Source organism: Xyrauchen texanus, chromosome 2 (genome assembly GCF_025860055.1).
Source record: "Xyrauchen texanus isolate HMW12.3.18 chromosome 2, RBS_HiC_50CHRs, whole genome shotgun sequence".
In the NCBI taxonomy this organism is placed as follows: Eukaryota; Metazoa; Chordata; class Actinopteri; order Cypriniformes; family Catostomidae; genus Xyrauchen; species Xyrauchen texanus.
The window spans coordinates 1,993,048-2,006,134 of record NC_068277.1 but is presented as its reverse complement, the minus strand read 5'-3'; the positions used below and the strand labels follow the sequence as shown (position 1 = coordinate 2,006,134).

Sequence of the window (13,087 nt, the reverse complement as noted above, 5' to 3'; positions counted from 1 at the left end):
GAGCAGGTTAGGAACAGGCTAGAGCAGGTTAGGAGCAGGCTTAGGATTAGGCTAGAGCAGGTATAGAGCAGGCTAGGAGCAGGTTTAGAACAGGGCTAGAGTAGGGTTAGGAGTAGGTATAGGAGTAGGGTTAGGAGAAGGTTTAGGGGTAGGTTTTAGGAATGGGTTTAGGAGTAGGATTTAGGAGTAAGTTTTAGCAATAGGGTTAGGAGTAGGCTTTGGAATGGGATTAGGGGTAGGGTTTAGGAGTAGGGCTTAGGAATAGGGTTAGGAGTAGGTATAGGAGTAGGGTTAGGAGTAGGTTTAGGGGTAGGTTTAGGAATAGGCTTAAAGTAGGGTTTTAGGAGTAGAGTTAGGAGTAGGTATAGGAGTAGGGTTAGGAATGGGTTTAGGAGTGCAGTTTAGGAGTAGGATTTAGGAGTAGGCTTAGGAGTAAGTTTTAGCAATAGGGTTAGGAGTAGGCTTAGAAGTAGGTATAGGAGTAGGGTTAGAAGTAGGTTTAGGAGTAGGCTTAGGAATGGGTTTAGGAATAGGGTTAGGAGTAGGCATAGGAGTAGGTATAGGAGAGTAGGGTTACGTTTAGGTTTAGGATTAGGGTTAGGAGTAGGTTTAGGAGCAGGGTTTAGGAGTAGGGGTTAGGAGTAGGGTTGGTAATATGGTTAGGGGTAGGTTTAGGGTAATGTATACTTTGGGGTGTCCGCGTGCGGATCACTTGACCGGGCGCAGCCTACATTTTCTTGACCCGCACAAAAGTCGATCCAGAAAGCAACAAAACCATCCGGAATGCTTAAAAAGCAATACCTGGGCCTTAAATGTTGGGGTTGGGTTAGGGGTTAACAGTGTAACTACAGATGTAATTAGATGCAGTTACTTTTAATGTAAGTACAATGCAACAACACAATAAGTAATTAGAATCAAATGCTTAAGTGCATAGTAGTTAAAGACGCCTACTGTAATATAAAGTGTGTCCATAAGATCTTATATAATGACTTGAGACTAAAGCTGCAGAATCACTTTAAAAGACTTACCTGCCGATGAAGATGTTGTGTGTTTGTTCAATCAGAGAGCTCTTGAACTGCAGTTATACTGTACTATCAATGCACACTAGTTAGTGTACATCAGAGCCGTACACATGAGGTTTATACGCTGAAAGCATTTATGTTCAGTCAAGATGAGAATTAGAAGAGATGTGTGAATCTTAAATAAGCACACGACACAGAGTGTAAGAAGTATATAACCAATTGTATTCCCTTCTGTTAATATACACATATGCAGATTCATGTCACTGGAACATTTAGTGTAACATTAGAACATTTAGTAAGAACAGGGGAGAAATGCAACTTAAAACAGATGAAGAAGACACACTCAAACAAGCACACGGGAATGGAACAGTGAGATCAAATTAAGTACAAACAGCCTCAATGATGATCAAAATAATTCAAACAGAGGACTGATGATCAAAGTTATCTGACTCAAAGAATTGATTTCGTTATGTGAGGGATATATATTTGTTTGTAAATCAAATCACATTTTGTTGTGTTTATTAACAAGGAAAATCTGCGTTCCGGAATCTGATTCACTGATCTTTTACCTTCTTTCATTTTTTTCTTTTTTTTTCTCAGGGATGATTATTAGGAAAAACACATCTGTTTTAGCACTGGGATGAGATTAGAATATTTAGACATTTCACAAACTGTTTTAAACATTTTCTTTTTCGATGAAGAATTTAGTTCTTTTAATAGACTTGAGAAAATTAGAATACTAGCGTTCGGGATGTACATCTTCATAGGAACAGGCAATTTCCAAAGTTCGTTCCTTTTTCTTAAATGCTGAAAGTGCAAACCTACTTTCCTCCCGAATGTCCAAGACGAAGAATGTGAACTCGGCGTGCCTCAAAGACACAGGTACGTTCAGGTTCTCTACTTACATTGTCTTTTCCCATTTACATTATAACAAAATAAAAAAAGAAAACACGCACACATACATACAAAACAAAAACAAAAATCTAGCATTCTGCTCCAAAGTCTCTGGTTTCTCCACTGATGTTGTTGGTTGAATTAATGGGAGCGTCGAGGAGGAATTAGTGTCTCTTTTCACAAACCATTCCTTCTCAATGAGGTCCATCTTTTCTGAAATATCTGTATATCAATATATCTTTCTGGAATTGAGTCACGTTCTTGTTGAGGGATGTTTGAGAGGTTCTTGTGTGTGGTACTTTGAGCAGAAACCAAGATCCTTCACAGACCCCTGTGCAACCCCTTAAAACACATGACGGATATCTGCTGGAACATGGGGTGACCATGGGCCTCGGCTGAAGGGATCGTCCACAGATGTTTAGTAGTTCTCAAGTTTTGCTAGCTGATATATATATATATTAATTGGTTTGATTCCACAGAAACAGTTTAGTCTCTTATCGTTTTGAATACCACATGCTGGAAACACAACAGATTTACGTTGCATCTGCTCCTGAGCACCAAGGACGAGGAGGAGAAGAAAGAACAAGCCAAGAACGGGAGAGAGATCGAGGATGAAAACTTGGAGCCAGATTTGACACGGAGCTGGTTTGGCATTAGTGTGCGACCGCTAAACGATTTCATCACCATCTGTTCCCAAAATGTCACCTACGCCAACTCATTCCAATTCAACAGCTCTCGTTTTGGAAAGGATTCTCAATCTGATGGATCCCCCATCTTGGCAAGCTTTTGACCTCAGGTTTGGAGATGATATGGATATTTAAAAAGCAACTAGAGCCTGGAAAGATTTCCACTTTCCATTGGTAAAAAGGTAGAGGTGGATTTGTTTATTGGGATTAGCTCTCAAAAAAGGAAATTAGAGAGGGAACTATTCCAAACCCTCCAAATGAAGCCAAACCTGACGGATTGGGGAAGAAAACGAGACGGATGTCAATGCTCGAAATTTGATCAGAATACTGCCAATTTTCCATTCCTCAACCTCTCTCCTTCTTAAATGCCTCTCTCCTCCCCCTCCATCCCTCTTGAGGCCGAGCTCAGACGTAATACTCCTTGTCTTTGTTTTTCTTACTCTTTGTAACCGTCTTGGAGGCACCGGGCTGCTTTTCCTTTACTAGAGCTCCGTTGCTTTGCGTGGCTGAATTGCTAATGTAGTTGCGACTCTGGTCCACCTGGTAGGAGCCTTCGTCACGGTTGCGGTACTTGTACATGGCGTAGAGGAGGATGAGGATGCAGAGAGCAGCTGCGGCTACGATGCCCACCACCATACCCGTCGTGCTGCTGGACTCTCGGATCACCTCCACCGCTCCTGGCGGCCCTCTATCCGGCGACGAGGGGTCTGTATTGGGTACATGGGGGAAATTGGGAGGATACGTTATACCTGGTATATGTCGATGCCGCCCGCCATGCTCAGGGTCGCCTGACGGATGCACGGGCGGCAGCAGGACCTGGTCGCGGGTGTTCATTTTACCCGCGGGGATATTGGGACCGCTGTTGATGCCAGGTTTGAGGCGGGGGACGAGCTGCTCTGGGGGCACTGTCGGGGTGAACGGGAGTGACGGCCGATGGGAGTTGGGTAAACGAGAGAAGTGGCGGTCACCGCTGTGGGGTTTTTCGGCAGCGGGGGGAGGCGGAAGAACAGTCCGGTCGGTGACGAGGGGCAATTTTTTATAATAATCCTCATCGTCTGACTCGGTCATCTCTCCCGAACCGTACGCCGAGACCTCCATGAGTTCTTCGCAGTCCTCTTGGTCCTGCGGACAAGGGGGTCGACCGGGCAGTGGCAGGGACTCTTTGGTGGTCTCAAGCAGGGTGAGGAAGGGGCGATAGGTTGGGGGCGGGGGAATAATGGGGTAACGTGTCGCAATTGAAGGGGGCTCAAGGGAATCCACGGTTATAATGGGTAACACTAGTTCACCTCCTAGGACGAAAAAGAGAAAGGCAAGGAAACTGCATTAGATGAATTCAAACATAAAACAGCCAAAGAACGAAAAATAACAGCAACACTGGTTCATTAGAACAACACTAAGACTTCAGTGAGGTTAGTTGGTTGATGTCCACGAAACCTGTCAAGAAAATGTCCTGGACATATTTAACCCCAAATCAAAACCAAAAAAAATCACATTGTATTTTGCATAAAGAAAATGAAGTCTAGATTTAGGACCACTGTGACATTATTTTCAGAACTCTTGTAGTAAGCACATTTTACCCCAATTCTCATAAGCGTAACACGTCGTTTTACTTTTCCTATTGTTTGCATTGCAATAATGGTCTAATTACCATAACAAAGTCATGTTTTACTATATTACAGTAAATCCCCGTAACAATGATTTAAACAACTTTACAGCTCAAATAATACACAAGTTTTAACAGAAGATCTAATGTAAGTGCTTCAACATTTATGTATTTAAACCCCATTGACTTCCATTGTAAGTGCCTCACTGGAACACACATTTGTGCTTTTATACAGAAAAGGAGGAACAAGTCAAAATAGCACGTGGCATAATGTTGATAACCACAAAAATATCGGACTTCATTTTGTGCGCGCAAAATATAATTTCGTATTTGTTTCTTTTAATTTTGTTGTAAAATTGTACGAAGACATTTTCTTGACAAGTTTTGTGAGAATCACCCAGTTAAGGATAGTTTCATTAACATAAGTTTAACATGATTCTAAACAGCTATGCTAACACTGATATATTACAGTTGTTTACATTACAGGGTACGGATAGTACAGAGAAATATGTTAACTTATAATACATGTGCTAAACCAACTTTACTAACTATTCAGAGAATAAACAATTAGATAAATCCTATCAAAACAGTTCTGACTGCGCTAATGCTAATGCTAATGCTAGCTGCATCTCCACTCACTGCATGTTTAATAATATAAACCACATAGTTCAGGTCACTTACATCAACAAATTGGCCGCATGTTTTTTGCATGAAAAAAAAAATTACAAAAGAAAGCTGTGTAAGATTGTTCTCGGAGAATAATGAAACAAATTCCACCCCATGTTTAAAAGTAGATGTTTTGAATTCATCATTCAATAAATGTTTTCCCTGAGCTCATAAAGCTAAAGATACTCCCTGTTTGCATGGGGATAGCTCGCTAATAATGAGGATATATATGCAAAACTACCCACTCTCACCCCGGGAAAAGGAAGGTGATATTTGATAAATTACTGTCCCATATGAATTTCCCCCAAAACACAGAGCGTATCTTTCAGGATAATTATCCACACGCCGTCCCCTGGAAACTCCAAAGCACGAATCACAAAATAGTCTTTTTATTCATCTCCAGTATCAAAGAATGTCAAAAGTTGAATGTATACACTGTGTAAATTATTCATTACACTTATGCGGCTCTGCTTTGTGTAGCAATTTCATCTGTAGCGTGAACACTTTAGTTTGAGCAGAAATATAGGAAACATATTCTTTAAGAGTCATTCCATGAAAGGAGTGCCATTTATGTCAACTTATTAATGTAATAATGTGCCTTTTTACATGTGTCTATCATATCTAGTCATCTAGTATTTCAAATCTAAAACAAACTTAATTAATGGCAAATCTTTGCCATGATAAAACATGTAACAGTTTCTAAATTCACACTAAATCAATCACATTTGTATATACAGTATATATATATATATCAGGGCTGTCAATCGATTACATTTTTAATCAAATTAGTTTGCATTTGCGCTCCATCAAGTGTTTTGAACACAAGAATGTAACACATGTTTGTGTTGTTCTGCTGAAGTGTTTGTTCACTGTATAAACTGTGTGTTGCTCATACAGCTGAAGTTTCACTTACTGCCCCCTGGAGTAAACAGGCGGTACTACAAGCATTTCTCAGGAATCTTCCATATTACGGTGCGATTAATTGTGTAAATGTAAATTTTTTTGACGCGTTATTTTTTCGCATTGAATTAACACGTTAAATCAACAGCCTTAATTAATATATATATATATGCTCTCCTGTCACACCACTTATTCTCAAAATAATATTGAACTGTAATTTTATAGGACATAATAAACAGCAAGTAACATAATTTAAAGTTCACTCAAAAAACATTTTAATCCCATTTTTTTAAATTTACGCTTTCCAATTTCATTAGAAATTTCTAGCAAATTCAATGTGTGATCTTTAAAACAATTAAATTAACCAAACTTAAAATATTTAATTTGTTTAACCCTTTCAACTCTGAAGGTGTTTTAAAAGATTTCCTGTTTCAGTGGCATACCCAAAATTAAAGACTTATAACTCAACAAAATAAATATATGTTTTGGTATCATTGTAAAGAAAACTTATTTTTGATACATTCTGAGACTCTCAGCCGAAGAAACTGCTGAAAAATCAACATGTACTTTCTTATATGACAACATTATATCTCTGGGTGTAAATAGAGAGGCTCCAAAAAGCCAAAACAAGTTTTATTCTCAATCATGTCGACTGTATCTGAGACACATTTGTGTTGATACGACAAAGCAATTAAAAGCTACAACATTACAAATATAATTGATCATAGTGTCATCTCCCTTTTGTTCTCCATCTGAGCGTAAAGGGTTAAAGATTCCTTAACTCAATTGGATGGAAATGTGTTATGAAATTGAAGTTTGTAAATCTTGAAAATATTTGTGGGACTTTCAGAGGAGCCACGTTCAGAAGTTAGCGAGATCCACCCTCATTAACGGTTTTTCATGCACAATAAGAATCGTTAAGCGTAACGTTCCAAACACGTCACATTAATTAGATCTACTTTAACTGTTTTTTTTTTAGTATTTTAATTCATATAATTGACGCATGACACTTGATGTATATGGAACTCGAGATGGCACAATGTGATTTATTAGCACTTAAAAACATTCTTTGTCTGATATAATGTTTAAAAGCATATTTAAAATCAATATTTTTAAAGTGTAAAATGCATCTGTTTCATTGAATGACTCTTAACTGACAGATGAATGGAGGACAGATCATTACAGAAATTCAGAAAAGACTAAGAATTTAATTTAGTTTGAGGAGCATTAGTGCCAGGGAAGCGACTTTTCTTCTGTAACTGTTTCTATGGAAACCCTCAAACCATGACATCATCAATGGCACCCTCCCTTTAACCAATCACAACCTTCAAACTTCCTGTTTGCATATTTATAAACACATTTAACAAACCCACAGAAACTGAATCCACCAGGATAAAAGGTTAAAATGAACATTCAGAACACATTCAGAATTTTGTGGTTTACAAACGGCAAAGGAAAAAGTTCATTAGTCACATTTTTCACAATAACTGTTCCAAATAATTGCTGAAAAAACAGGTCAAAGATGGTTTGCTGGTCTTCGCTAGTCTTCCAAATGCCCCAAACCTCTCTAAAACTATCAAACCAGACCGGCCTGAGAGCACTCAGAGACCAGCTTAGACCAGCAAATCAGCTGAGGCCAAAAATGGGGTAAAATGTGTCTATGGATTGAGAGTTAACGGTTAACTAATCTGCTTGAAAGTGGCTGGAAACTCCACTGAGGTTTGGTGAAGACAAACTGTCGATCCACGGACACAAAATACACACAAACCACTGAATGTGTGCACAACCCAAACACTTGTATTGTATTGTATGTTTGTGATTGTGTGTTTGGGTTCTTGATAAACCTCATTAATAATTCAACAGTATAATATCCCCGTTGGACGTGCAGTCTGTGATTGGTCAAACTCCGCCCCCTTTGATAGAATTGCCTTGACAAAAAGACAGCGACCGTTCATACAGAGCACACTATATGAGACGCGTGTCGATCGACTGTGTGTAATAGTCGTAACCCACAGAATCTTTTAATTTAACGAATCGTTCTTGATTCGTCAAGAAAGCAAACAGCATTACATGCAAATACATCATTTAAAATCTGTTATCTTTGTTTACAGGCGTTTCAGACTTTTGATCCAGTAAATATCATGTGACTAAACAATCTGTGGCCACAGGAAATGACATCATGACAGCTGTCTGTACTGAGTCCTTTAGTTGGAAACGTATCCATGAATATTTGTCGTTGAATGAAACACTGATGACAATAAACGCTACAGTTAAATAATAATCTTCAATGTGTGCATACATTTATAGATTACAGAATAACTGCTTTAAAATGTCATTTGTAACGTATTACATGAGATTACTCAAAATCAGTGATGTAATCGAAATACTTTAGATTCCTTCTGTGAATAACAAGTAACAACAATCTAAATCAAAATACACATTAAAAATACACGTATCTTATGTAGTGTTGCTTAAATAAACTGATCTTATTTTAGGGATTTTAAGATATTTTTACTGGGAAAAAAACGAATTCTCATTAGGTAAGATGACATCATAATAGCTTGTAATGTAAATTTATGAGATCTTTAATGAGCTCGGTCATAGGCTTGCATATATGAAAATACACAGAAATATTAGTTCACACTTTAAATATATCTTATAAAGTGAATTTGTCAGAATTTTCAAAGCTCTGTGATTGTTTTTGTGCTGTGCATGAATGTAAATGTGATGCTGATTGAGAGATATAATGCAAACCTCTGTTGTATCATATATAATACATGGATTTCAACATGCGTTTTCAATAAAATAATATGCAAACATTTAATCAAGCACAAGATGCTTTTATTCAGCAAATACTCAATTTAAAGTATCAGTAACTAAATAATCATTACTGTCACTTTATTAAAGGTGCTGTAAGTGATTTCAGCCGTTCTACTTCCACGAGACTGAGCCGTTGGATTAGCCACGCCCCCTCTTTCCAAAACCCCAAACTCCAAAGACAACAACATGAGTTTAATTGAGACCAACACGACCAGAAATGTTCATTAAAAACAACATCAGTGAAACAGCGCCCTCAACTGACAACTGTTATGAACAACACGGCGTAAAAATGGCATTAAGCCTCAATAATTCGCTGCAGCTGCAACACTATGAGAACGTGCAGAATGATTGACTGATTGAAGTGCAGAGGACAGACTCAGTGACTGCTGAGGAGAACTGTATCAGCCGCACCTGTGGCAGGTTGAAATTCCTCAGCTGGCAAAGGAAGTACAACCTCTTTTTCACAATGGAGTCAATGTGTGTCTTCCACTTCAGGTCCTGTGAGATGGTAGTGCCCAGGAACCTGAATGACTCCACTGCTGCCACAGTGCTGTTTAGAATGGTGAGGGTGGTCAGTGTTGGGGTGTTCCTCCTAAAGTCCACAATCATCTCGTTTTGAGCGTGTTCAGCTCAATAAAATATAACGATGCCTGGTAAAAGGTGCATCTAAAGGCTAGAACAACAGTAGCATTTTAGATTAGCATAAAGCTACACATGATAATTTACACACGGTTAATATGGAATTGACCAAGTTAATCTGCCAGTGTTGTAGTCGAAGAGATCGAGTCTGAGACAAGACTCTTATATTTTAATCGATGTGTTAAATGTACAGTGTAAACAACTCAATTTATCCCTCATACAGTATATTATTTTCTAAGCTTATGTTGGTTAAACAATATTACCAGTCAAGAATAAAACTGAAATAAATGCCACATTCTAGGTTAAGTGAACACAATTGTAGCCTATTACAATTACGATATGTCAGTGTTAACAACATGTCAGTAATTAAAGGTGCAAGGTGCCAACAATAAGTGGCTTCACATGGCAATATAGTCTACCAGCGCCTGTGTATTATTCTATTCATTGCAAGTAAGCATTCCTGCTAAACCCGCTGATGATTTGATCTCGGGGTACGCAGAGAAACCTCAAGGTTGCAAAAACAACACCAAACGGTTCAATTCTGATGACATTGAGAGAAGTGTTTTTTATTTTCTTCAGTATGTGAAGCAGTCATGTAACTAATGGCTACAGCATCTCTAAAAACAAGTGAGGGTTCAGACTGAACATGTCCTTGTTAGAGGTAGATCAATAAATCGGTGCCGATAGTTGCTTTTTGAACCTATCGGTTAATGGCGAACTATAGATTTACCTGGTGAGGCTAAAAAGCTTAATTTGTTAATTACTAGCATATAGAGCGCTGTAACAGAACCAAGTCGCTGGAGTATTTCAGGATTGTTTATAGTTAAAAGTCCATCCTTCATTCTTTTGTGAAACGGGCATCACTAATTCTGATTCTACACGGCCAACAGAAATATGGGACACATGTTGAGATTTAGTTGTTTTTAGATAAGACGAAGTGCTCATGGTTCATTTTTGGAGGGTCTCGTCTGGTCTTGGGGTAAAGTCCAAGTCTACACTTGTTCAAGTCCAAATGCTCCCGAGTCCATGACAAGACCAAGACCGTAAAAATATGGTCTCTAAACTACAACACTGATTTCTGCTGCTCCAAACTTGTTCAAAACCCCACAGAGTGCACAACCACAGCTTTTTCTGATCGTTTTTGGATTCTGTACATGGAATCAGGCAGAAAATATATTATTTGTAGCTTTCTATACGATGCTAAAGGCTACATTGAATAGAATTTCTCATTTAAAAATGTTTTTCCCCAATTTGTAACGCCCAATTCCCAATGTGCTCTAAGTCCTCGTGGTGGTGTAGTGACTCGCCTCAATCCGGGTGGTGGAGGACGAATCTCAATTGCCTCCACGTTTGAGACCGTCAATCCGCGCATCTTATCAAGTGACTTGTTGAGCGTGTTACCATGGAGATGTAGCACGTGTGGAGGCTTCACACTATTCTCTGCGGCATCCATGCACAACTCACCACACGCCCCACCGAGAGCGAGAACCACATTATAGTGACCACGAGGAGGTTACCCCATGTGACTCTACCCTCCCTAGCAACCGGGACAATTTGGCTGTGTCTCAGGTAATAGAGCGGGTCGGCCACTAATCACAGGATTGGTGGTTTGATTCCCGGCCCACACGTCTCCACATGCTGAAGTGTCCTTGGGCAAGACACTGAATCCCAAGTTGCTCCCAATGGCAGGATTTTTAAACTAACTTCAATTAGGATTTTTAATTGAAGCTAACCATTCGAAAGGAAAATTAATTGTGCTGAACACCATTTACACAACTCTTCATCTTGCGTGAGGGTTGTGAGAGAGATACACACCTCAATTCAAATCAAATCAAATCACTTTATTGTCACACTACCATGTACACAAGTGCAACAGTAGGTGAAATTCTTGTGTGCAGTTCCGAGCAACATGGCAGTCATGACAGTGACGAGACATATACCAATTACAATAAACAACATACTTACACAAAACAATTTACATATCAAATGTACACATACACAACACGATAATTATATACAATACACACAATATAGAATACACAATATACAATACAACAAGTAAGGAGTATATGAAATATATATATATATATGTATATGAAGTAGTATATTGAGGAGAATATGTTGACAGTCCAGTGTGAGATATAAGATTAATAAAGTGCAGTGCTGATGTATATTGATGTGAGAGATCAATTGTTCAACAGTCTGACTGCTTGGGGGAAGAAGCTGTCATGTAATCGGCTGGTGCGGGTCCTGATGCTGCGATACCGCCTGCCTGATGGTAGCAGTGAGAGCAGCCCATGACTCGGGTGGCTGGAGTCTCTGATGATCCTCCGAAATTTTTTCACACACCGCCTGGTATATATGTCCTGGAGGGAGGGAAGCTCACCTCCGATGATGTGTCTGGCAGTTCGCACCACCCTTTGCAGGGCTTTGCAGTTGTGGGCGGTGCTATTGCCGTACCAGGCGGTGATGCAGCCAGTCAGGATGCTCTCTACAGTGCTGCTGTAGAACCGTGTGAGGATGTGGTGGTTCATTCCAAACTTCCTCAGCCGTCTCAGGAAGAAGAGGCGCTGGTGAGCCTTCTTCACAACGGCCACAGTGTGGACGGACCATGTGAGTTCCTCAGTGATGTGGACACCGAGGAACTTGAAGCTGCTGACTCTCTCCACCGGTGCTCCATTGATGGTGATGGGGCTGTGTTCTCCATCTTTCTTCCTGAAGTCCACTACAAGCTCCTTGGTTTTACTGACGTTGAGGGAGAGGTTGTGCTCCTGACACCAGCGTGTCAGAGTGTGCACCTCCTCTCTGTAGGCTCTTTCATCATTGTCACTGATCAGACCTACCACCGTTGTATCGTCAGCAAACTTAATGATGGCATTGGAGCTATGTGTTGCCACACAGTCATGTGTGTACAGGGAATACAGGAGTGGGCTGAGAGCACAGCCCTGCAGGGCTCCAGTGTTGAGGGTCAGTGATGACGAGGTGTTGCTGCCCATTCTAACCACCTGACGTCTGCCTGACAGGAAATCCAGGATCCAGCTGCACAGCGAGCTGTTTAAGCCCAGAGCCTGGAGTTTCTCATCAAGCTTGGAGGGCACTATGGTGTTGAATGCTGAGCTGTAGTCTACAAACAGCATTCTCACATAGAGAGCAGTGTGTAGTGTAGATGCAATGGCATCATCAGTGGAGCGGTTGTTGCGGTAGGCAAACTGCAATGGGTCCAAAGAGGCGGGCAGAACAGAGCAGATGTAATCTCTGATTAACCTCTCGAAGCATTTGCTGATGATGGGGGTCAGAGCAACAGGACGCCAGTCATTTAAGCATGTGATTATAGCTTGCTTCGGTACAGGCACAATGGTTGATGTTTTGAAGCATGTGGGGACTACAGACAGGGAGAGGGACAGATTGAAAATGTCCGTAAAAACACCAGCCAGTTGATTCGCGCACGCTCTGATAACGCGGCCCGGAATGCCGTCTGGACCCGCGGCTTTACGGATGTTCACCCGTCGGAAGGATCGGGTTACATCCCCAACAGAGACGGAGAGTGAACCAACCTCTGTAGCGTCAGCCGCGAATACTCTTATTGTCCTCAAAATGAGCATAAAATGTATTAAGTTCGTCCGGGAGAGATGCAGCGGTGTTCATGGCGGAGACTTTATTCCGTTTGTAGTCCGTGATTGTGTTAATTCCCTGCCACATACTTCTGGAGTCAGTGGTGTTGAACTGACCTTCAAGTTTGTGCCTGTACTGGCGTTTGGCTGTACTGATAGTGTTACGGAGGGCATAACTGGCTTGTTTACGCTCCTCCGTGTTAGAAGAATTAAAAGCGGAGGTCCGCGCAGTGAGTGCCGCGCGAA

At 40.4% G+C, this 13,087-nt stretch overlaps 2 protein-coding genes across 10 annotated transcripts in view; one reads left to right on the top strand and one right to left on the bottom strand.

Annotated features, from left to right (window-relative positions):
* The window catches only part of LOC127653517 (mitogen-activated protein kinase kinase kinase 11), a 359,883-nt gene that overhangs the window by 58,665 nt on the left and 288,131 nt on the right, over nucleotides 1–13,087 (top strand). The gene's annotated exons all lie outside the window — the stretch shown is intronic.
* The window catches only part of nrxn2b (neurexin 2b), a 786,445-nt gene continuing 774,865 nt past the window's right edge, over nucleotides 1,508–13,087 (bottom strand). For 8 of the 9 annotated variants that reach the window (XM_052140149.1, XM_052140162.1, XM_052140168.1 and 5 more), the window contains one exon: nucleotides 1,508–3,891. In XM_052140149.1, the coding sequence (XP_051996109.1) occupies nucleotides 3,008–3,891 (884 nt within the window). In that variant the 3' untranslated portion in view covers nucleotides 1,508–3,007. The remainder of the gene's footprint in view (nucleotides 3,892–13,087) is intronic. The other variant, XM_052140185.1, reaches the window with a different exon arrangement.